The sequence below is a fragment of the Polypterus senegalus genome, chromosome 8 (genome assembly GCF_016835505.1).
Source record: "Polypterus senegalus isolate Bchr_013 chromosome 8, ASM1683550v1, whole genome shotgun sequence".
NCBI lineage: Eukaryota > Metazoa > Chordata > Cladistia > Polypteriformes > Polypteridae > Polypterus > Polypterus senegalus.
In genome coordinates, this window is record NC_053161.1 from 12234066 (window position 1) to 12259660 (window position 25595).

Consider the following 25595-nt stretch of genomic DNA (forward strand, 5'->3'; position numbering starts at 1 on the left):
TTCATTTTAGTAAAATTTCCAGCTGTGTATAAGAATACATATGTATCGTATGCCACAAATTCTTTCCAAGTTTTCATGGGATTTCCTTGGGTACGCTAATTTCTTCCTGCACGTAAAGTATGCCAACATTGTGTTTAATAGGCTATATAGCAGAAATGAATGTGGTGTGCCCTACGATGGACTGGCTCCCCATGGTGCTGAAATAAGCTGCTTGCCCTTTACATTCAAATAACAGGTACAGTATATAAAATGGCTTGCCCCATGTTTTAAATTTGGTCGTGGATAAAGATTCATGTTCCAGAAAACAGTGTGATGCTAAAGCTGAACCTTACAAAAACACATTCTCATAAGAAAATAATAAGGGGGCTTTGGAACCATCTTTATATATTCTGAACACGTTGAAATCACCGTTATGATTCTCTTGTGCATTTTAATCCATCGGTGTGTGTCACCTGTTATCTTACCACAACGTATCGGCCACAATGAAAATTACAGAGCCAACTACTGACCTGTGTGTCCGATTCAGGAAATTATTATGATTTGTCATTTATCTAAAATCGTACCTCTGGAACAAATATGTGCATTTAACTTTGCAAGGTCTTCAAAAAAAGTGAACTTAATTGGTGACATGCTATTTTAGATTCGGTTACACTGCATCTTCTAAAAAAAAAACCCGAGATGTAGCAAACCAAAAGCTTGTGTGAATTGCTATACTGTACTTTTAAGAACGGCAACGCGTCAACGACAGAAATAATGAATGAAAGTCGTTTAGCCAATCAAGAACAAGTATATGTATCACGCCAGCCAATACAATGGTAAAGTTATATCAGCAAGCAACCAATAGAGGTGCTGGATGCTGTATAGTTTTCTTTTTTCCGGGTTCAGAAGGGCTTCCGGAATCAGGATAGATAGGTAAATAAAAGTTTGTTTTTCTTTTATCGACAATACATTTTAATCTAAACGGACTCGTGTTTTGTACAGTAAATTATTTTGTTCGTATTTACAGTATTTTATGTCAAAATGTTTGTACATCGAAGTATGATTTTAATGATAAAATTTTGTATAAAACGTAAATAAGATTCTTAAATATACTCAATTTTAAGCTGATATATTTGGATGCATTTACGTTTCGTGTGTGGTTTTAGTACTCGTCTTCGGCACTTTGGTTCAGCCTTTCTTTACTTTCACTTAATTTAAACCTTTTACAGTCAAATATATTGAATATATGCTGTAAACATGAAGATAACTGTATTATTGCAATGCTTTATTTTTATCATATTTTCACCTGATGTTTAAATTTTTGTTTTTGAATTCTAAATGGTTTCTTATGTCAAATTATACTGTATGGCTGCTTTAGAACTTTCAACTAGGTATGTCATGTTGATGTTACTTTTTCTCGTTTTATTTTTGTAGCGATGCCTCGTGTATTGCATTTCAAAGTTATTTTAGTTATTAATGATTATGCCCATTCAACGATTTTCTAATCACTTAAATCCATTTTGGCAGTATCGTTTGTAAGGTAGGAGCTAACCCAGTTTAGTGCAGTATTTTTTGTTAAGTTATGCACGACACCAATTTGGAGAGTTTTTCACTAAACATATTACATTGTCCTTTAAAGCTGTTTTTTCAGTGTTTTGTAAATGCAGTGTCCGTCTTTGGTTTATTCAGGTTTCCATAATATTGTGGCTTTTTATTGTACCTTTTATATTTACTGTTAAAATTACCTTTGTACTTTTGTATTATACAGCAACTTTCATGTTGTTAGATTCTTTGTGATAACCTTTGAAATGGTCCATTGTAGTTATGAAGCTACAACATAAAATGATTTTAATATTCAATGTGAACAAGTGTTTGTGTGAGATTGGCATTGCTATCATTTCAATAATAGACTTCTTTGTTGACAGAACTACATTTTAAAAGTACGACGATTTGGCAATATTTCAACTTACTCCCCTAAAGTAGTTATTGGATGGCTGTTTTTTTTGTGGGTTATGGAGATCCAAAACAGTTGCAGCACACATATTGCAAACATAAGCAGACCATTACAAACTTAATAATTTCCACTAAATAGCCAAAACGTTGGACATCTGATCATCACACCTGTATGAGCTTGTTGGACAGTCCATTCTAAAACATTGGCACCATTTTGCAACTATAACTGCCTCCACTCTTCTGGAAAGGCTTTCCACAAGATTTTGGAGTGTGTCTGTTGGAGTTTGTTCCCATTCAGCCAAGAGAGTATTTGTGAAATTAGGCACTTGAAGACCTGACTTGCGATTGTTGTTCCAGTACATTCCAAATGTCTTAAAGTTGAAGTCAGAGCTCTTGAGCTTTTCTCCACACCATATTCCTCAAAAAATGTCTTTATGTAAATGGCTCTCTGCAGGTGGCAGAGTCACGCTGGGACAGAAAAGGGTCTTCCCCAAACTCTTGCCACAAATCTGGAAGCACACAATTGTCTAAAACGTCTTTGTGTACTTTAGAAATAGCAGTACCCTTCACTAGGACCAAGGAACCTAGCCCTACCATGAAAAACAGTCCCTCATCCACCACACTTTACAGTAGGCACTTTTTAGTTGTAGTCATAGCATTCTCCTGGCCTCCATCAAACCCAGATTTGTCTGTCAGACTACCAGGTAAGTGATGCATGATTCATCACTGCAGAGAACATGGTTTCTCTGTTCCAGGGTCCATTTGGCATTTGGGCCATGGAAACCAATTTCATGAAGCTCCTGACACACATTATTTCTGTGTTGATGTTTCTTCCAGAGACAGTTTGGAACTCTGTTGTGAGTGATGTAACATAGGATTGGCAATTTTTACTCCATATGCACTTCAGCACTTGGCAGTCCTGCTTTGTAAGTTTGTGTGGTCCACCACTTTGTGGAGGATCTTTTGTCGCTGTTAGATGCTCCTTCTTCATAGTAATAGCACTTACAGCTGACTGGAGCAGATCTAGCAGAACAGAAATTTCATGTACTGACTTGTGGCAAAGGTGGCATCTTATGATAGTACTGAGCTCTTCAGTGCACCCCATTCTCCTGCCAAAGTTTGTCAATGGAGATTGCATTGCTATGTGCTTGATTTTATGGATGCAGCTGAAACACCCAAACTCAGTAGTTTACAGGAGTATCCACATGCTTCTGGCCATATAGTGTATTTTAGTACCTGCCTTTTTCCCTTTGAGTTATACATTTTATAGGAGTTATATAGATAGATTTTATAATCAGTTAGATAGATAGATATACTTTATTAATCCCAAGGGGAAATTCACATACTCCAGCAGCAACATACTGATAAAGAACAATATTAAAGAGTGATAACAATGAAGGTATAACAGACAATAATTTTGTATAATATTAACGTTTACCCCCCCTTGTGGAATTGGAGAGTCGCAAAGTGTGGATGAGGAACGATCTCCTCAGTTTGTCAGTGGAGGAGGACAGTAACAGCAGTCTGTAGCTGAAGCTGATCCTCTGTCTGGAGATGATCCTGTTCAGTGGATACAGTGGATTTTCCATTATTGACAGGAGCCTGCTCAGCGCCCATCGCTCTGCCACGGATGTCAAACTGTCCAGCTCTGTGTCAACAATAGAGCCTGCCTTTCTCCCCAGTTTATCTAGGCGTGAGACGTCCTCCTTTATGCTGCCTCCCCAGCACACCACCGCGTAAAGGAGGGCGCTCACCACAACTGTCTGATAGAACATCTGCTTATTGCAGATGATGAAAGACGCCAACCTTCTAAGGAAGTATAGTCGGCTCTGTCCTTTCTTACGCAGAGCATCAGTATTGGCAGTCCAGTCCAATTTATCATCCAGCTGCACTCCCAGGTATTTATAGGTCTGCACCCTCTACAGTTTGTTCCTTAGCTGATATTTAAACGGTAAAAAACAACAAGTATAGTTAAATTGTGGACCACAGTTAGTGTATCTGGTAATACATGTTTCACTTTCTTGTAAACTACATTTTTAGGTATGGACACAGAAAAATAAATACATGTTCCTGCTCAATCTTGAACTCTTCCCATCAAAATATAGCCATTCCTCTTTAAGTGTAGCCCTGTACTTCAGTAATAGTCTTGATGAACCAGAGATTGACAGGGGGTTGGCTTTAAGCTTGAAAGGATAATTAGATGGTATTACGGGAATTCAAGCAGTGAACACAGAATATGGCTCAATATCCACTAAGTGAATTGGACCCACAGGGCGTTAAATTGGCTAAAGAGTATTAATTGCTGCTCCCTACTTCGTTATCAGCATTAGTGTATGGAGCGTTCACATAGCCGACTGCTAGATGTTATTGCAATACTGTAAATATAGAATATTTCTTCAGCGTTAATTTTACACCTGAAACAACATTTAATGTCCTATGTTCTAAGCTGGGCTATCCTTAAAATAACCCGCAAATTTAATTTCAACTGCTTTTGTGTGATTTACTGATAAGCAGAGATACTGTATTTTTATTTATACACTTAGCTCTCCGTCACAAAAATCCTGTCTTATGTAATATATTAAACAGTAAGTCATCTTTATTTCACAAATTGCTAACAAAGAAGTGAGTATTGCTTTTATTCAACAGTTTATGCATTTCTAAGCAAAGTGTGTTACATTCTCTGCATTTTAACATTTACATTCACAACAGCAGATGGAATTTTGGATAATATTTATAGCATTTTATAGTGATTAGATAAAATAACTGATAATGCAATTCCTGTGATGAGTGAGCTAAATTACTCAGTACCAGTGTTATGAAAATAAAAATATTTTATCTGAAAAGAAAATGTCATTGTGAAATTATTAGATTCCATATCTCCATTGTCCAAGACAAAACTACAAGGAAAAAATGAACATAGTTTCCTTGCAATTTCTAGTCGTATTAAGTAGTCTGAATGTAATACTTGGATTTATTCTTCGTTCACCTTGATTTATTCTGTTGTTTGGGTGTAACTAAGACATCTATGCATATATCAAAAATGTAGTTTGAGTAGGGAAGCTAAACTCCCATTTCATTTGTCCTTAATTTTTTTTCTTTTAATTTTTACCAAGTCTCCTCTTGCTAGACCAAATTAATTTAAAACCATCAATAATTTAATTAGTTAAGTATATCATGGAGATCTTTACCTCTTAATATTTAAGGTGACTCAACCCTTGATTACATTTGATATTTTGCTGTCTTTAATCCATCCATTATCCAACCTGCTATATACTAAACACAGGGCCAACAGGGGTCTGCTAGAGCCAATCCCAGCCAACACAGGGTGCAAGGCAGGAAACAAACAGCGGGCAGGGCGCTAGCCCACCACAGTGTCTTGAACTATTAATACAATAATCATGGCCACACCAGATCCAACTGCTTGTGAGATTGTCTTTGACAACAAAGGGTAATTCTAGAAGACGGGGGGGGGGAAATCAGTACAGTTCAGTGTATTGCAATATTTTTCATCAGGATATACTACCTCATTGATGCAGTTAAGACAAGTATAAGATTTTTTTTTTTCTTCTTATTTATAGGTGTAGGAATCACTGTAGGATTGCTAATGTTTGTGATACCCCTATCTGTTGGAGTAAAAAGCAATGCATTATACTAGTACACGCATGGCAGAATACTTTATTCCAATAGACAGCTTTTTAATTCCAGTGAAGGGTATACTTCAAACATTAGCTCTGTAGCAGAGATTAGGGTATCAGATATTATGCTAACATTTACACCTTGCATTTGCATTCATTTTAGTTTTCAAAATATTACAGCAATGAAAGAATTAAATTTGACACATATTTAATATATAAAGCCATTTTAAAATCAAATACTCTAGCATACAGCAAAGTAGGACTGCCTCTTGGCATAACAGGATGGATATTTTGGATTCAAAGTATGACAGGATGGATTTTATGTATACGGTACCTCGTGGCAACATTCATATACATATCCTTAAGAATTTTTAATGCACATTTGTATATTCAAGCAATATGTTAAATCTGAAATATTCTAAAGTCAGTTATTGTTTGATGGCGCTAATACAAATATTTGACAGGGATTCAACCAGCATAAAAGTCAGATTATGTACCAATGTGTAATTTCCCATTTTTACTAATGAAAGAGCCTAGATACTGTATTTCAAATAATTTCCAACAATAGAAAACGTTAATTGGGATGAATTAAGACAATGGTTTCTTTGATTAGGTGTGAGATTATTTGTCTATATGGATAACTAAAGTCAAATAAAAAAATTGAGAATAAATTGCAATATATCATAGAATCAAATTTTGATACCTTGTGTATTGCAAAACATTTAAAAATCACAATATTATATACTCCCAAGTTTTCTATCATTGAGTCTCTGACAGTTTTCCACCACTGTGTAGTGTTGGTTCTAGCCTCTCAGTGTGCTGTTGTGGTCGCAGAATTTGACTGGACCTTACACCAAAGTGTTCTTAATTGTACTTATTCTCTATCTGCAGCATTATCATAGAGCCTGAAAAGCTTAAATAAATCACAAATAATTGTTACGGTCCTGATGTCAATGCCATTGCTAATTTTCATGATGTTCTTCCCTTATTATTTCTCTTTTACTGCCTCCCCTTTATTTGTCAGTCAGCACTTTTTTTTAAAGCCCCTAATCACCAGTCTAATATCACTGATTTAAAGTTCCATATCCTCAGTTACTATTCCAAATTTAGGTTGTAGGATAAGTTGTGATAGCCTTACTATATTACAGTACCAGAACACATTGGTGGTGAGGTTTTGGTTTTCTTACCAAAACTCTTCAATCTTTGCTGTTATTTATAAACATCCCATTTTAAAGACAATATTTTCACTCCTCCAAAATGAGTATGTTTACTAAGTGCCCGTAATTAGAATGAAAGTAGCTTTGGTCACTTCACACTTACAGTAAGTCACCTCATCTTTTCAGTCTGAGCCAATTCAAGGAGAAGAGTTCTTTGAGTAGGAGCTGTAGAAAAAGTAGCATCTCTGTTCTTTACACATGGCTATCAAGAGTTGTTCTTTTCACTTTTTTCAATGCTGGGATTACTTCATTTATTTTATCTAGCCAATGAGTTTCTGAGCCTACATTTCTCATTATAGGCATATATGGTTATTATATGTACAGAGTACACTGAAATTATTATTTGCAAGTGCTATTCAACATGCAACACATCACCAGTCTCAAGTGCTATGATTAGTTAATATAATGAGCCTTCCCACGAAACTTCTGTCTCCCTTACCGGAAAAATCGCAGAAATTTTCTATTAACAGACTATTAAACAGTCAGCTGGAGCCAGAATCTCATGCTCATGCACACACACACACACACACACTCGCCATTTACTCAGCTTTCTTCTCTGTGGCTGAAAGCTGACATACAAAGGGAAAACTGATGCAGACAGAAGGAGAATGGGAAAACACCACAAAATTGATGAGGTTGGGAATATAACCTTGCCTTAAGGTTTAATTACAACATTGAAGTTTGGTGTAGTTCATTGGCTTCCTAAGAAAAATATTGGAATCTTTCATGGTCTAGATTTTTACTTCACGATGGAAAGGATGAGTTTTTTGATATTCCTTTTGACTAGTGTGCTCTCTTCATAGCCATGCAAAGTTTCAACGTCTGATCTATGAGAAAGTACTTTTTTCAGCAAATAATATTAAACTGAAGTAAATAAATAGTGCAAGGATTAAAATTAAGACTTCTAAATACAGTATTACACATATTTGCTCCAAGATATTTGCATTCCCTCATTTACATGAAGGCATAACTTATTTAACTAAGTTAAGCAAAAATATTTGAATGTATTTAATGTGTTCATTTAGAGGTTATGTCACATCATCTGCGTCATTTTATGCTGGAGTGATGTCAAGCTTTGCCTAAAATTAGAATCAAGCACATAAATGACGGGCTGACAGATTTTAAATGCCAGCATTCGTACGTCACACAGGGTTTTAAAAAAAAGAGAGGTACATTGTGCTATATTTCCTATTCTGTCATATGTGGTTTCACTTTCTGACTACTTCAGCTGCATTAACAGAAACTAGCTTGTTAGAGCCTTCTACTTTGCTTCTTTCTTTTCTCCAAAAATGTTCAGCGATGTATACTTCAAATTAAATGACTGCTTGTTTATAAAAATTAAGACCACTTTGATTTTTACAACAAAAATTTTTATATCAAATCCTTTAGTAATGAAAACTTGATTTAATCACCAGAGAATTCAAACCAATGATTTTCATGAGAGATTATAAGGTTATACTGATTTTTTAACTATAAATGATGGTTAAACAATAATCTTTGAACCAGTTTTGCAAAAAGTCACTCCGGTTTAGTCCAGAGAGTTCATGATTTTACATTCTTTCTGAGGGTAGAGGCAGCAAAATACATGTCAATTAAAAATGTGAGTAATGTTTGAAATATTCAGCTTTCAAGTGTGATTAGCACAATTGCATCAAAGAATTTTTTTGTTGCACATAATTTGTAAATGAATCCTTCCCCTTTTTGACGTTTGCAGAAGAATGCGCCTGATGGCATAGTACCTAGCACTACTGTCTCAAGGAGTCCCAATGTCAAATTCAAAGACCTGGCCATGTCCTTTGAGGAGTCTGCATGAAACCTGTATCTAACTGGGTTTTTCTCTGTGCAGTTTTTTGTTAGATTAACATTTTGCTTGGTTTGGATAAGGTCTGCCATGTGCTTTTGTTACTCATTTAATTAAAGAGACCCATTTGCAACTTTGAGTCTGTGTAATGCTAAAATAAAGAAAGAAACATTAAATATCTTAATTTGTTGATTGAGAATTATAGTATTAGTAACATTGTTTAGTTTTTTTTCTGTAGTCATTACATTTAACAGCAATCAAGGGCTGTGGAAATGTTCTGTGATGTTTAATCATTTATACTTCTAACACAGAATAAGTTTTGAATGGCACATGTATACAGACTGCAGCCTGATAATGTGGTCTCTTTTTGAGTATTACTATCAAATTGTAATGTCATATTTTAGCAGTAACAGATTTTTCTATGATTGCATCATCATTAGCAAGTAATCACTATTTGCTGGTCTAAATTTTTACAACAGCTCAGTTTTTATGGAAATGCACAGTTTAATGTCTTAGTGTTTCATGAAATTAAGGCATAGAACAAATAAACAATGGCAGATTAAAAAAAATAAGTCAAGGAATCGTTAAGTGTAGAAAGTTTTTTTTTTTTTAATTTTGATTCATCAAAGTAGCTAAATTTTGCTGATATAACAGCCAAACACACACATGGCATTTCTTTTTATACGGGAAATCAAATATTAGTCAGGAAGCTCTTCCCAAAACTGCTGCAGAAATTCCCACAAGTATGTTGCACTTGTAAGTTGCTTTCCTTTCACCATTCTGTCCAGTTCATCCCAAACTAACTCGGTGGGATTTAAGTCTGAAGACTGTGCTGGACAGTCCATGTTCTGAAGTGTACTTTCTTGTTCTTTTCTTTTAACGTAGCTCTGACATAGCCTGGAGGTATGTTTCAGGTTATTCTCTTGCTGCAGGATGAACCGCTGACCTACTGGATGCAGAGCAGAAGATATTGCATGTTGCTACAAAAGGATGTGGTAACCATTTTGATTTAGAATGCCAGTCACTGTGCAAGTCACCAACTCTGTCTCCAGCAAAAGAACCCCAGACCATCACACTTCCTCCTCCATGTTTGATAGTTGGTGTCGCACACTGAGGAACCATCCTTTCACCAACTCAATGACATACAAACACCTTATGTGATCAACTGAAGATTTCAAATTTTCATTAATTGTTCCACAAGACTTTCTTCCAGTCTGCAGTAGACCACAGTCAGTGTTTCAGGGATTCTATTTTGTCCTTTAAGGAATGGCTTTCTTACTGCTACTCGCCCTGTCAGATCCACAGCACAAAGTCTTCTCTTCAAAGCAGAAACCGAGACTTGCTTTTTTTGATTACTGTTAAGCTGTGTTTGAAGCTGTTTTTGCTGTGAGGTACATATCATGAAAGCTGGTGACCCTTGAAAACTTGTTTTTGGATTGGGTTGTCACTTTTGATCTGCCAGATCTCTTGCTATCAGAGTTTCTTCTAGTTTCCAATTGCCTTTGGATTGTGAAGGACTCTGTATTCACTGACACTTTTTTTTTTTTTCCTTTTCATTTCTCTAAATAAAGGCCTACCCTTCTAAGGGTAATAATGCTCTGTCTCATTTAACTTGTTAATTGTTGTTTTCTTTCCATTATCACTGGAATATTGTCCAAGTAGTACAGTTCCAACTGTTAAGGCAAACGGAGGGTTTTAAGTAATCAACAGAAGTTGGAACACCTGTGTAAATTGTTTGCTTCAACTTGCAAGGCTTAATTTACTTTAATTGCTACAGAACATCTGTAGATTGTAACCTATTAGTTGTTCCCTAAAGATGGCCTAAAGTTTAAATTTAAACCTCTGGCAGTTTACTGTTTACCTTTTCACCATTTTAGGTCATTCATTGCATTTCAACTGATTAAGTTTGAAGAAAAACTGGAAAAACTGAGGTATTCTAAAACATTTGACCAGTAGTGTAAATGTTGGCTTTACCTACTTTCACTGATAGTTTAACAGTTTGTGTGAGTTGTTGGAAGGGAAACAAAAATATCATTTTATAAACAAATGCACTGCATGATGCCAGTTTTGCACTTTATGTGGGAGAATAATGTGAAGGACACTTCATGAGATTTGCCTATCATACAAAGTATACATAATCACTATCGAATAACCAGCTCAGAATATATACCTAAAACAAGTTTTCATCTTTCATTTAATGGTTATGGAGAATAAACCTGTTAATAAAACAACTCTTATTTTAGCTTTTATGTTTATCTTTAGTTTTCTGTGCCACATCTTTAGTTTTCTGTAGTATACGTATATTATAATTATGAGAATGCTCAACAAGCAAAATAGATAGCAATTATATATTTTTTATGGATTTATATTTAAAACCGCAGTGGCTCGTAATTATTTTCTGGCTTTTAGACAAGTAGCATAGAAACTCAACCACACCTAAGTATTGCATAAGGTGGTTAAATATTTTGCTTTGGTGCCTAGTGACACCTCTGTAATTTAAAATGGGTATTTAAAGCCTCTTCTCCTTCAACAGTGGAGAATTCTTATTTGAAGTCTTCTGCAGACACGAATCCTTAGTACACTGTAAGTTTCAGTTTACACAAATTAATTTTTTGTAGCTTTTGTTACCTCTTGATAGCAAGAATTTAACTTGCTATTAGTAACTCATTAGTAATCTGTAATATGGTTTAAAAGGTGGAAGTGTTGCTTTTCTTTCTTCAAGTCTTTGTCTTAGTTATTTGTTATAAATTATATATATATAATTGAGTGTGTTTAGTGGCATTTTTGTCATTATTTGCTGGTGGTAATTAAAACATTCTATGGTTGTTATTTGTAAAATGAATACAGCTTATGATCTACTTAATATGCTGGAACTTATAGTAGATGTATATCTTCCATCAGATTATTTTAGGAATATTATCAGATAATCATTTTTTTAATAAACATGACTTATTTTAAATAATACCTTCAAAGGTTAGCTATCCAACATTGCATTTTGTGTTGAGTTTCACTAGCTTTGAGGCAACCTTTAAAAATCAATTAGCCTTAAAACATTATATATTCTATGGAGGATTTAGACAGGAACACATCATTTTGCTGGCTATATTGAACTAAATACAGAAGTTCAGCATGTAACCTAAATCAAGTCACTTAACCTGCTTGCGCTGTGAAGTTCAAGTCTGTCATACTTTTGAAAAAATTAAAAAATAACAACAATAAAGTGCAGTGTGAAAAAGAGCCTGTATAAAAATGTGTGTCTTTCTAAGAGGCTATGAACCACTGGTAGTTAATATGATAACTTACTTCAACAATGTATTTTGCAAGAATATATTGCATATAATCCAGTTTATTTTTTTAGATTTCATTTAAAAATTATTTTATTTCTTTATAAGTTTTAGAGTAAGTGGGAGGCATTGATATATTTGTATAGGTTGGTCCAGATCTAATTATGCAATTTTCATAACTTATTCAGTTTATTACATAGAAAATCACCCGAAAAATCCCAGACCATTGAGAAGTATGCGAACTGAAGACATGAAGAATCATCTTCGCGCCGAATTGGAATTGTCCCCGCATAAATCAAAGTCATCCAGACCATCTGGTTCTGCATAATTAGATCTGGACCACCCTGTATAGTATAGTGCAGTGTTTCCCAACCTCGGTCCTGGGGGCACACTGTGGCTGCAGGATTTTGTTCCAACCAGCTTCTGTTTTTAATTGGAATCCTAGGCTAATTAAGTGATGTGTTATTTCCCAAGTTCTGTGTTTTGGTAACAATATAGAAATTAGAAAACTAAGTTTGGTAAAAAAAAAGAAAAAAATAATATATATATATATATATATATATATTGTATACTGTACATATAAAAATGTACCAAGCAGTTATATGGGAATAATGTATTTTTTGCTTTTTAACAATATTTTCATCTTGATTTTCATTCTACTTTTTTAGGTGTTCTAATTGTTTCATTAATCCATTATTTACTAATTAGTGGGTCTGATGCTAAAGTACTTGCAGCCTTTGATTATTCAGTGTTGTTTGCCAGCGTGTCTGCTCTGTTCTGCTCATTTTAATTGTCATTATTAAGATACAACAAAGGAAAAACTGCACAGAGAAAGGGCAAAATATAATGAAATCAACAAAAGAAAGTTAAGTATTTAAATCTATAGCAAAAGCAGAAATATTTCTAAATGTCTTATAATGTGTGCTTTTCTGAATGTACAGTAGAATAAAAAAATAATAATCCCAGCTAATTAAATGAGCTCAGTGTTATCAGGTGTTGTCACTGATTAGGAATCTGGTTGGAACAAAAACCTGCAGCCACAGTGTGCCCCAAGGACTGAGGTTGGGAAACACTGGTATAATGAATGTCTTCTATATGTGCAAATTATGAGTATTCTTTTTTCTATTAATTTATGAGACAGTAAAGTTAAGAGTAATGCATTTTTTTTATCACTCGTTTAAGTGAACTGCCTTTTTTCCTTTCTTTCCTGTCCCAGAAACACATTACTGAGAAAGCACATTGCATTTTACACCATTCCAAATGATGGATTCTGAAATTTCGATCATGTTTCAGTGTCCATCATCTCAAGGCCTGACAGAAGAGGAAGTCCATGTTGATCTTTCACCCAGGTAAAATCCCTTCTCGGCTTGTGTGCTAATTAAAATACAGTACGTTGATATATGCTACACTATAGGGGGGTGGGGGCACAAATGAAGCAAAGAGAATCTGGTTACATATCTATGATAATATATCTGTAATGAATGCAGGATTCGTTGTTAACCATTAAAATATCTCTGCTGAAGGAATAAAGGCGGACAGTTAAAGAGCAAGTGTTTACCTATAAATGCAATATATAATGGAATAAATTGTGAATGCTCAATTTTTTTATTTTTTTTTTGACTTTCTCTCCAGGTATAATCGCTGCCGGCTGCCTCAGTATGAGCCACAGATTGAGGTGATTTGGCAGCAGAAGTGTTCGGAGAAGCCATGGTTGTTCAATGGCTCCAAGTTCAGAATCCACTCGGTTTCTCTTAAGCGAGGGATATTGTACATTCGCTTGGGTCTAACCTGCTATCGGGACTTTATTGCTACCAATTGGGCCTTAGAAGCACCATTTCTACAACAGCAAGGTTTAAAGGATCTTGGAAATTCACAGGCTTATTTGGCAGAGCCACTGGGTGTAGGCGCCATGCTCCATACTATAGATGACAAGTTTGTTTTTCTCAGACGCAGTCAACAAGTTGGTGAGGCACCAGGCCAGATTGACATTCCTGGTGGGCATCCAGAACCTAAGGTTAGCCTCTGATTTACTTTGCTTATCACATTAAAGCAATGTCAGAGTTTGGGTTGCTAATCTTTATAACAGATAAATTGTGGAAAGCAATTCAAAGATTGTTTGCTTGGTATTGTAAATATTGTTGATTGTTTTTAAGTCGAAGTTAGTAATAGAAAAATTTGGTTTAATGGTATGGTGGGGCGGCACGGTGGCGCGGCACGGTGGCGCAGTGGTAGCGCTGCTGCCTCGCAGTTAGGAGACCCGGGTTCGCTTCCCGGGTCCTCCCTGCGTGGAGTTTGCATGTTCTCCCCGTGTCTGCGTGGGTTTCCTCCGGGCGCTCCGGTTTCCTCCCACAATCCAAAGACATGCCAGTTAGGTGGATTGGCGTTTCTAAATTGGCCCTAGTGTGTGCTTGGTGTGTGGGTGTGTTTGTGTGTGTCCTGCGGTGGGTTGGCGGATTGGTTCCTGCCTTGTGCCCTGTGTTGGCTGGGATTGGCTCCAGCAGACCCCCGTGACCCTATTCGGATTCAGCGGGTTAGACAATGGATGGATGGTAAGGTGCTTTGATATCAGAGTTTTGAGAAACTGCTGTCATGTTATATTGAGTTAGCTTAAACTATGTATTTTAAATTAAAGTAGACTTTATTATAAGAAGTTAAATCTGAGCACTTTTCTAACTGAACCCTCTGTATTATTTCAAACAATTATACTTTTCATGCCCATGTAGTCAGAGGCTAAAAAGATGAAAACATCTGGAAAGACCTTTGGGTATTCCAAAGGTGGGTTATTATTAGAGGGCATACTGTATTTGGCAAGCATTCAGTGCCTAAAAAAATTAAATGTTCTGACGTTTCATAAGGAATAGTATCTAGGAGCTTCAGCAAAAGTCCACTGTAGTCCAAAGTAAATATTCTTCAATCATGATGTCCATACTGTACTTTATTGTTCAAGGCTAAGCTGTCAAGTAACTGTCAGCTGTCAATTTCATCATTGCTGTACAGAACATGATTGCATCCTATTTTTATACTTTGAAAATGCAAATAGCACAGATAATGAACTACTTAGCATTTCCAAACATATGTCTATATAAATAATTTTTCACAGCGATTTTCTACTAAAGAACACATTTACATGAGATAGCAATAATACAGCCCCATAATAAAGAATGCTTTAGTGTATAATTGAAGGCTTACTATATTTTCTGATTTTCTGATTTTTAAACTGGGATGCAATTATTATCATCCATTTCCTCTTAATACGTTCTGAGTTGCTTTTTAAATGCTATCAGCTTTCAACATCAGGAAGACGTGGGAAAGATTTTTAATGATAGCTGTTGCTTTATAAGACATATGAACAACTGCATCATTTATATGTAGCTTTTTAAAAATACTAAACTTTTCCATCCATTTTCAGAATCTCCTTTTATTCATCAAAGGGTCGCAGGCCACTAGAATTTGCCAAAACAGTATTCCAGTCCATCTCAGAATACAGTTAAATGCTGATCTCCATTCATATTCGCTCATATTGTGTCTGTTTTAAAACTGCCAATTAATCTCCCAGACATGTTTTGTGGTAAACGCAGATTATGTGCCACAGGGATTTTTCTAGACGATGGTTATTATGTATCCTCTGCTCTAAGAAAAATGTATAGAAGCTGTGAAGAATTCTTAATAGAACAGTTCACCCAAATTTCACAGTTTTCAAACTGTTGAAATGTTTTCGTGGCAAGAGTATTTCATACTTTTATATTTAGTTGTTTAGTTTTTTTATTGTTTTATACATTATATCTGAAGCACTTACATGTTCTATGACATGTACCTGGACATCAGAGTTCATTATTTGCAGCAGCATGAACCAATATAATTGTTCTGCATCTACGAACACCCTATTGTGAAGCTGCAATCATTTGAATGCTATTGGTATTGTTCTACAGAATTCCAAATAGAACATAGTGCAACAAGCACAATGAACTAAGGGGAAGGGTCTAATCGCTACTTTTCTGCCCTATGCAGTTAGACATGCTTAAAATTTAGTGCTAATATATGTAAACAGGGCAATATCTAATTATGAGGGAGCAGACGATTTTTTTGCCAGGAAGAGCTGTGTTTATCTGAACTAAAATAATAAGAACAAGCTTCTTATTTTGATACTGGCAAATACAATGTTGGTGTTGGCATAATAGATAGATAAATAGATACTTTATTAATCCCAAGGGGAAATTCACGTACTCCAGCAGCAGCATACTGATAAAAAACAATTTTAAATACAGAGAATGAGTCCACATAAAAGAAAGTGGTATAAGTGATCAATAAAATAGAGAAAAAGGTAGAAGTATAAAGTCATACATGGAGCTGCTGGAAAGGCTGCCACTTGTGGTCATAGATACTTTATTAACCCCAAGGGGAAATTCACATAGTGAATGTTTGCACAAAGCTGTGATCTATAGCCAAGACATGCTCCCAAAATGCTGTCATTGCAATTATGTTTCTTATCGCAGATAACAGACCAAACCAATAAGATAGTATGTGCAACTATCGGAAGCACACTTTATTTGGTATAGTTAACAAAGGAATATCATGTAGAATTACAATAGTGATATGGCAACACAGTGTAGAAGTTATTTCTGAAAGGGTATGCACAAAGATAACACATTTGTTTAATCAATCCAAAAATAAAGGCACTGATAAAAACTTTTTTTGTGCAAGCAAATATTATGCAGCAAAAAAGTGAACAAAAGCACATTCCTTACAAATGATCTTTTTTTTCTTATATATGTGCATTTAATGAGATCTTTACTGTTTCATTTGATCATACAAAATGTATAGTAAACCCTTTCCTTCCCTCAGATGATTGTTTTTTTTTACAATGGTCTAAAGTGGTGCTGTTAATCATTTCTATTCATGCAGCACATTATATTAGAAGGTATTGCTTCTGTAAAGCATGCTAATTTCATAAAAGGACTAATCACCCTGTTTTCCTGATTATGAAATTCTTGCATCTTTTTTTTGCATGTGCCATGTTGTTCCATCCAGATATACTTCTTTAATAGTATAGCAGTGTGAGATACTATTGCTTCTATCAGGTCCAATGTGAATTTAAAAGAATGCACATGTGAAATAAAACCAACCTTGGGTAGGAGAGAGTGTCATACATACTCTGTGAGGATTTAACATTTCAATACACCTAACTGATTGATTTTGGACAAAAGTAGATTATTTTCTGTGCTTGGTTTATCATTTTTGTAAAAATTCCATCACATATGAAAATTGGATGACAAACTTAAAGCTTGCTAAGAGCATGACACAGTTTTTTGTTTAAATTTCTAAACCAATATCATTGTGTGCATCTGTGCCTGTGAAGTGGCTGTTTCAAAACACAACACAAGAGAACTTAACATTAACATCCCCACACGACAAAGGCTACAAGGTTGAACAAGCAGTGAAAACTAGATCAATTCAAACATATTTAATTTCTATAAATATGCAAATATTGTTTATACTGCTAAACAACTACATTTTGAAAGAGCTGTATGGAGAGGTTTCCATTTACATCTAAGCACAAACCATTCAGTTTGCTTGTAAATGTTTTCTACCTAATGAAGTGAGTTTAGAGGTTAGATATAAATTAGACTGGTTGATAAATTATGGTGGTGGCGCAGTGGTAGTGCTGCTGCCTCGCAGTAAAGAGACCTGGGTTTGCTTCCAGGGTCCTGACTGTGTGGAGTAGGCATGTTCTCCCCATGTCTGCATGGGTTTCCTCCAGGTGCTACGGTTTCCTCCCACAGTCCAAAGACATGCAGGTTAGGTGCATTGACGATCCTAAATTGTCCCTTGTGTGTGTTTGTGTGTGTGTGTGCGTGTGTGTGTGCGTGTGTGCCCTGCGGTGGACTGGCGCCCAGCCTGGGAAATTTTGTTCCTGCCTTGCGCCCTGTGTTGGCTGGGATTGACTCCAGCAGACCCCCCGTGACCCTGTGCTAGGATATAGCGGGTCGGACAATGACTGACTGATAAATTATGTTCTTTAGCATCTTCAATTTGTTTTATCCAGGCAGTTGCACAAGGCATTCCAGAGGAAGCAATCCACTTGGAACATCTTTCTCAAGATCTTGTTGTGAAGGAGTTGTTTTTCTCTGTGATGGCAGAAATCAGAGATGAGGTATTAGCTTTTGGTTACTTACATCCTCTTCCTACTTCATTCATGTAATTTTTTGTTTTTTAAGCCTGAATAGTAATCTATTAAATATCTTTAAATAACAGTTGGGCAGCTGAAAAAATACTTGAAATGTGGACATTTTTATGATATATAAAAAGCAGACAAATTCCTAGAGATTTTCTTATTAATAATTGTTAATCTTCGTATAACTGTGTAAATATCAGTATCTACAGTATCTCTGAATATAACACTGTAATAATGTGACCGTTACAACATCCTCCTTACCAGTGAAATCTAATCACATTTCTAGCGTATGCAGTTCATCAACCTATAAGGCAATGTTCTTACACTGACTCTGCATAGAAATGACAAATTGAAACAGACATTACATTTTAACTTTATTTTGTAATGTTTTTACGTGGACCTTAATTTGATAATATAATTCATTCATTTAAAATGAACAGATTGTTTTTATAATTTAATGTATTCTTTTTTCCATAGGTAAACATTCCCTTGAATTTCCTGAAGAAGCCTATTCTAATGGGTATAGCACGCAACAATACCAGTGCTGGCCGTGCCAGTGCTGAATTTTATATCAGGTAATATTAAATCTCCTTTGTAAATCACATTTCACAACAGTTTTTGAAACTACCATCTGTTGGAAAATAGTGCAGAGAGATATTATGTTAATATTTCATCTTTTGTCATTCTCTTCCTTATAAGTTGTTCAATGTATACTTTACTTTTATTTCAATGAAAGTGGAGTTTCAAAAAAGAACAATAAATATTGCTCTGATACTAGCTACCTGTTCTTTTCCTGCACTGTGTCAGAATGTTTCTATAGACGTGTGCAAACAAACTATCCACAACATAATGAGCCACAAAATATTTGAATACCCATTTGTGCTGTCTGAAACTGCCAGACATCAGAAAAAGGCTCATGAAAAGTATTACTAGCAGTGTACTTTCATTTGCCTTCATGCATTAAAAAAATACTTGACTGGCGGTGCCCTATAATCTAAGGTTTGTGGCATAAATGGATTTAAGTCTTAGTTAAATTAATGTTTTATTGTTATCATTATTGCATAGGTGTTAGGACAATATGTATTAAATGAAATTACTAAAACTGTTATGCCAAACTGTAATGCAATGATGCTATCATTTTATTTCACAATTCCCACTATGCTTTAAAAGCCAGCATTTTATAATTATACAGGTAAGTGCAAGTTCATGGATGCTACTCTATTAAAGATTCACAATTGCATACTCCATGATTTAGAAATTTAACATAGAAGTTGATAAGTTGCAATTTATGTACAGTTGTTTCAGAGGCTCGAGTTGTAGTAACATAGCAAAAATAAACTTGCAAATTGGTAAAGAAACTGAAATAGAGGCTATGTGAAATTGTGTTTCAGTTTTTGCGCAAGGCTGATAAGACATACACATTAACTGCTGGATTTTTAAAAAACAATTTATGAACATTTAACACCTTGTAGGTTTTTAACTTCAGCAAACTTTACTCGAGAAAGCATGATTACAGGAAAAACAATTTACTAGTGTCATCTATACATATGTAATTACATCTACTGCTTCTTGTTTCTTTGTGGCTGAATGAGTATATAAATCCTTTGCAGCCATTTTTTTTTCTCTAAGGAAAATGTTAAATTTATAGATTTAGAGTAGGGCTGTTTAATTATGAATCTTTAATGGAGTAGCACCCGTGAACTTACCTGTGTAATTATAAAATGCTGGCTTTTTAAAGCATAGTGGGAATTGTGAAATAAAATTATAGCATCATTGCATTACAGTTTGGCATAACAGTTTTGGTAATTTCATTTAATACTTATTGTCCTAATAAATGCTGTCCATTTACCGGAACAAATAACTTAGAATTATCTACATATACAGACAGCAGCATTTTTTATACTTGTGTTTTTAGTTTCTCTCATACGAAGTGTAGGGAAAGTATTGTAATCATACAAAAATTTAATTTTGAGATTTTGATGAATCTCGAAGTTTTAGATCTCCCTGAGTCCAGTAAGTACCATTTTGGAATTATGTGTGTGTGTGTGTGTGTGTGTAAACATTAACTAGAGTACGCTTTCACTTAGGTCACCCAAATTTTGCTTATAAGTATTAGGTACAAAACGTAGATTTCTCTCAACTTTTGGGCTATTTCCAGTAACCGTAAGTGGTACTTTAACCTTTAATTCATGCAGCTGCAGAGTCTGATTTATTCAGCTTTACTTTTATAATAATTTTTCAATAAATTATTGATTTGATTTATTGTTGATCGTTCTTTTAATGTACATAATATAAAAATATAATAAAATATAATAATTATCTTGCAGTTTACTCCTCAGATATCCATCTCCATAACTGAGTATACAAGAAAGTCTAGATATTTGTAGTTTATCTAAAACCTCTAAAATATAAAAATCTAAGTGAATGAGAAGAGTGAACTATTTAGAGTACAGAAAAAATACTGCTCTTGTAGACATCTATGTGTTGTACATTCTATTAAAATTAAGAACAAAATAACCAGTATTTACATCAGGAAAGCAATTGAGTTTGCTGAAGCCTGTGCAGGGTGTTTTAAGTGCTCAGTTATTGGGGATACGCACTCTTCTGATACTGCACCTGTTTGGATTACAATTTGTGTTCGAATATGTAAAATGGGCTTGTAGTATTGACCAGAGCTGCAATATTTTGTACACTAAGATAGAAACATGACAATTATGGAATCTATTCCTGGATGGGTTTATCCATTCCCGGGAATTCGGGAATCCCGCAGGGATGACACAGTGCACGGGCATCTCACATGTGAACGGTTTTAGAACGACGGACACTTATTTTTTAATAAAACTACTGTAATACGTTGACACCAATAAAAGACTAACCTTATCTACAAGCAGTTCATTCTGTCATATACAGTAGGTACATGTATCTAGTTCAGGGGTGCCCACACTTTTTTTCGGCTTGTGAGCTACTTTTAAAATGACCAGGTCGAAATGATCTACCTACATTAAAAATGCTATATATATATTCACCCTTTATGTTGTGCTACAGCATGTGGTTCGTTTATTTGACAGCATGTAGATTGGGGTAATTACATTCATGGCATTCGTAGTCTGAATCACAATCTGATTGTATGGGTGGTTACCTACCAGGTAACACATGTGTCGGCAAACATCCGCCAAGATGCCCTCTTCAGTTGCGAGAAACGGATCATAGAATGTTGCAAAGTTTTACTGTCAAATAATGCAAAGATTACGCAACACGTGTTTCGCCCTAATTCTGGGCTCATCAGGTGTACACACTCACTGCACCCCCTCTCGGGAATCGAACCTTGGATGACTGCATCAGAGGCAAAGCCACGGCGTGTGGTTCATCTATTTGACAGCATGTAGATCGGTGTAATTACATTCATGGCATTCGTAGTCTGAATCAGAATCTGATTGTTTGGGTGCATGTGGGATGACCAGTGTTTTAGAAGGAAAGAGATCTCAGACTGGCCGCCCTGTATGTCAATCAAGTGGCAAATGCCATAGGGAGGATATATGTTAGACTAACGTTTTAAAAAAAATTTTTTTGAATGCAACGTGATCTACCTGATCAGATACTGATACACTTGTTCTAAACAACGCCCGTGCTTGCCATTGCTCTGAAACACCGCCATTTCAGTTTTTACTGATGCATCCAGTTTCTTGTCATCATTCTGTGATGGCAAGTTTCTTAGCACAGATAATGCGGATGCAACAGACTGACACATTGCAATTTCAAGTTGCTGTTCAAAGCTGTTGTCTGACAGACGTCAATGAAGTCTGCCCTGTCCCGGCATTCGTGAGCTGCCGAGTGCAGACTCCTCCCAATCCACTGTACTCAGTCTTAGTCGGAGCCGGGAGACTGACGATTGTTGCTGGTTGACTGAATCAATATGCAACACACTACACCGTGGGCCAAAAAAACCATGCCACTTAATTATTTTCAACTATAACTCTGTTATTTCTTGATCGATTTTTACACGCTATATACAGTATGCGAGCTTGGCGTTTCCCGGGAATTAAAGCAGTTTCATTCCTGGGAATGCAGGAATGAAAAATGTCCGGGAATCCCGGGTTCAATGGATTCCCTAATGACAATCCTTTATTTCTGGTATTTTAAACATACAGTGCTGCTTTTATTACTTTAAAGTTGTAACAGAAGATTAAATAATGAAAATGTGTCAGTTTTAGTTACAACTTTGCTTAGATATAGAAAATACAGCATTTTCAGAAGTTATTTTCAAAGTACAGATTATAGTTAATATTTATTATGCAACACATTTTTTAAACAGCACACCATTATAAAGTGTTTTGCAAAACATAGAAGTATAAAGTTCAACGCCAAGTACAACACAAATATTCCAAAAGCATGATAACTTTCAGGGAAAAAATGATATCCCTTTTAAAGGGTTCATTCTGTATCCATGATTTGGATATAAACACAATTCGTGATAATGCAAATTTCTCTCCTGGATTGCTAGATTTTGATCTTATTGTTTTCCCTATGAGTTTGATTACTGGTTAGCAATTAGGTTTTGGTGCAGACAATTTATCTTTTTGCGTCTTGACTTGTTTGGCTTTGACTATGTTGTATCTTCTGACCCTCTTCCATCCTTGGGGCAGAATACAGATGTAGAAAGAAAGCTTAGTAATTATGAGTCACAAAGATCAAAGGGTATTCAATAAATTTTGTGTAAATAAAACAGTCAATAGATCACATGCTCTTTACTAGCTAGATGAGGCAAGCAATGATGGTACTAGTCTTAAGGCATTGAGCGTAAGCCTTCATAAATCAGAATCAGAGTTTTAAAGATGGCTCATTATTGGGGGGTCTGTGTAATGAAATCAATTGAATGGCAACATGTTCATTATATTTGATCAATTTAATCTTTATACCTTATGTTTTTCTCTTTATACTATCACCATTGTGAAACAGCAGAAAACAGATTTTAAACTTAACTGCATAATTTTTTATAAATATAGTATTTTAAACTGAAGAGTAAATGCAGTTCAATATATGATCTTAAACTGTAATTGAAATTAAAATGATTAAGAAGCTGATTATCAAAATAGTATTTTTAGGGTATGATGCTATGTCTGAGACTTAATTTGTGTTTTGTAGACTTCTTACTTTCATTAGCCCCTGCTGAAATATTATGGTTTGTATTACACATATGTCTAGGTGTGCTCTCACAGCAGAAGAGGTGAATCGATTTTATTGGGAAGGCGGACCAGAGGCTCAAGAATCTACAAATATCATCTTTCTTAAAAGGGAGGCAAGTATTCCCCATCTTTGAAAGCAAACAGAAAAATATTTAGTTGTTTATGATGTTCCCAATCAAGCAATTTTGTTTTTCTACATTAAAGCTTTTTTTATAACAATAACTCAATATATTTTGTTAAGGTTTTAAATAGTAAATGAATCTTAGGTTTACTGTAGCTAGATGATTTTTGACATAAACATATGAACTGTGAGTGTCAACTAAGAAAATATTGATATTATTTTGCTTATAAGACACACTTAGCCAAATTAGCAAGCACAACTGTCTGCAAATACAGATAAGAATAGATCCCATTAGTGATAATAGAACCCCCTACTCTAGTATCAACTTCCATATGGTGTATACCAGTGTATACTGGTAATCTTGTATTGATGGCAAAAAGCAGAAAAAATGAGGTGATAATTAAACTGAAGTGAAATATAGCCAAGTGAATTGAATGATACATTTTATTGTTAAAAGCGAAGCAACAGGATGCTTAGAACAGCTGAGCACAAAATTATGAATTATCTGTTATAAAGGTCAAACACAGAACATATAGAACTATTTTTAATGCACAAGTTGCTAAGTGTGGGTTTATAGGAGATGTAGTCAATTGTGAAAGGCAGTTTGCAGTTAAGCGTTAACGTTGAGTATGGAAGTGCAGACCTGGTGAGAGTGGAATGAATGAAAAGCACATTGAAGAAGTTAAGAAAATAGTCCTGCAATCTGATATCTGAATGATTTTCAGGGAGAAAGAAACGGAGAAAAGTGATGTGAGTGGGAATATTAGAATTGTGAAAGGTTGATTCATTGGAGGTTGAAAAGTTGTAATGAAACTCATGGGATCATAAAAATATTTCTTACTACGGAAATTTCGTTATAACAAATATGGAGAAAATACATATACTATTGTGACCGGGGTCACCGGTGATTCACTATCTGTAATGGCAGTGGTGCAAAGACAGCTCCGTAGCTGCTGTGCTGTGTCTAGTAAACAATAAACTTCGGGCAATGTAATTGGTTGTCCTCTGTAGGATCAAGCTTACCGAGTATCATACTTGTCACACAAAGTTTAAAACATTTAACACAGGGCTTTGACCTGGTCTTCCTTACACTCTCCTAATCTGTCTTCTCCAGACCGTGTCTGCCACGGTGGTGATTCTGAGCCGCTGGTGTTCTTCTAATCTAAAAATGGTAGCTAAATCAGGACACTTGGCCATGTCGTGGCTCTTATCTCATATGCTTGGGTTCTCTTATTTTGAATGAACACTTGAAACTGTACCTACCTTCTCTATACAATAATAAAGTGCACGTATTTTCCTTGAAAACTTGGACTCCGCCTCCCTGTCTCTCGTGCATCTCTGTGACTCAAGCTTGACAATACCTGTATTAAAAAAATAACGCTTCTTAAACTGCAAAAAATGTTTTATTTGAAAATGAGACATTAGGTGTAACTTTTTTTTTTTATATAGAAATACAAATATGAACACAGAATTAAACCGAAACATTAGACAGAAATACAGGTATGAATACAGAATGATAATGAGACATTAGATTTTTTTAATAGAAATACAGGTAAGAAAATACAAAATGAAAATGAGATGTTGGATAAAGATGAAAGCATGATTCTGAATGTTTTCCAGGATTGTAAAATTTTCTTTCAGTGTAAACTGACTGCGTTTCTCACTTTTTTTTGTTCATCTTATGGAAAACAATGAGGCCCTCTATAAAACTGTACAGTACAGTATCCACACACTGTACAACTACCCACATAGAGCTTTGATGGAGCACCGACTCAGAATTTGGCTATGTGTATGATGTTCTGCCTACACTCTCACCAAGACTGCCCGAGACCAGAAATTTCGCAACAGACTGTCTCTTTCCTTATGATTTAACAAGAAAGAGACAGCCTGTTGCAGGGTTCTCAAGACTCGGCGAAAAGTGTAGGTGCACCATTAAGTATTTTTTGTATTGCTTTATTATCTTCAGTGGCCATTTTTGTTATAACAATATGTTAGTTATACTGACCTTTACATTTTGGTAAAACAAAATTTGTTAAACATGATGTTGTATGAACGTTTGTTCAGGCCAACAAAAAGTATTCGATATTCTGAAAATTTCATTACTTCGGTATTCACTATAACAGGATTTGACCTGTATATAATTTTTTTTTATAGATTTTTCTTAGACTTTTGATTTTTTGTTAGGCAAAGAAGTACATGCACTCACTATACACATAAGCATTTACTGTATTTAAATGTTGAAACCATAAT

The 25595-nt window shown here is 35.2% G+C and overlaps 1 protein-coding gene across 2 annotated transcripts in view; it reads left to right on the forward strand.

Annotated features, from left to right (window-relative positions):
* Positions 1-833: 833 nt before the first annotated feature.
* The window catches only part of nudt22 (nudix (nucleoside diphosphate linked moiety X)-type motif 22), a 28355-nt gene continuing 3593 nt past the window's right edge, over positions 834-25595 (forward strand). The window contains exons 1-6 of one of the 2 annotated variants that reach the window (XM_039760746.1): positions 834-912; positions 13086-13218; positions 13502-13883; positions 17913-18020; positions 18519-18616; positions 23244-23337. In XM_039760746.1, the coding sequence (XP_039616680.1) occupies positions 13130-13218; positions 13502-13883; positions 17913-18020; positions 18519-18616; positions 23244-23337 (771 nt within the window). In that variant the 5' untranslated portion in view covers positions 834-912; positions 13086-13129. Of the gene's footprint in view, positions 913-10523; positions 11169-13085; positions 13219-13501; positions 13884-17912; positions 18021-18518; positions 18617-23243; positions 23338-25595 lie in introns of those variants that run through there. The other variant, XM_039760747.1, reaches the window with a different exon arrangement.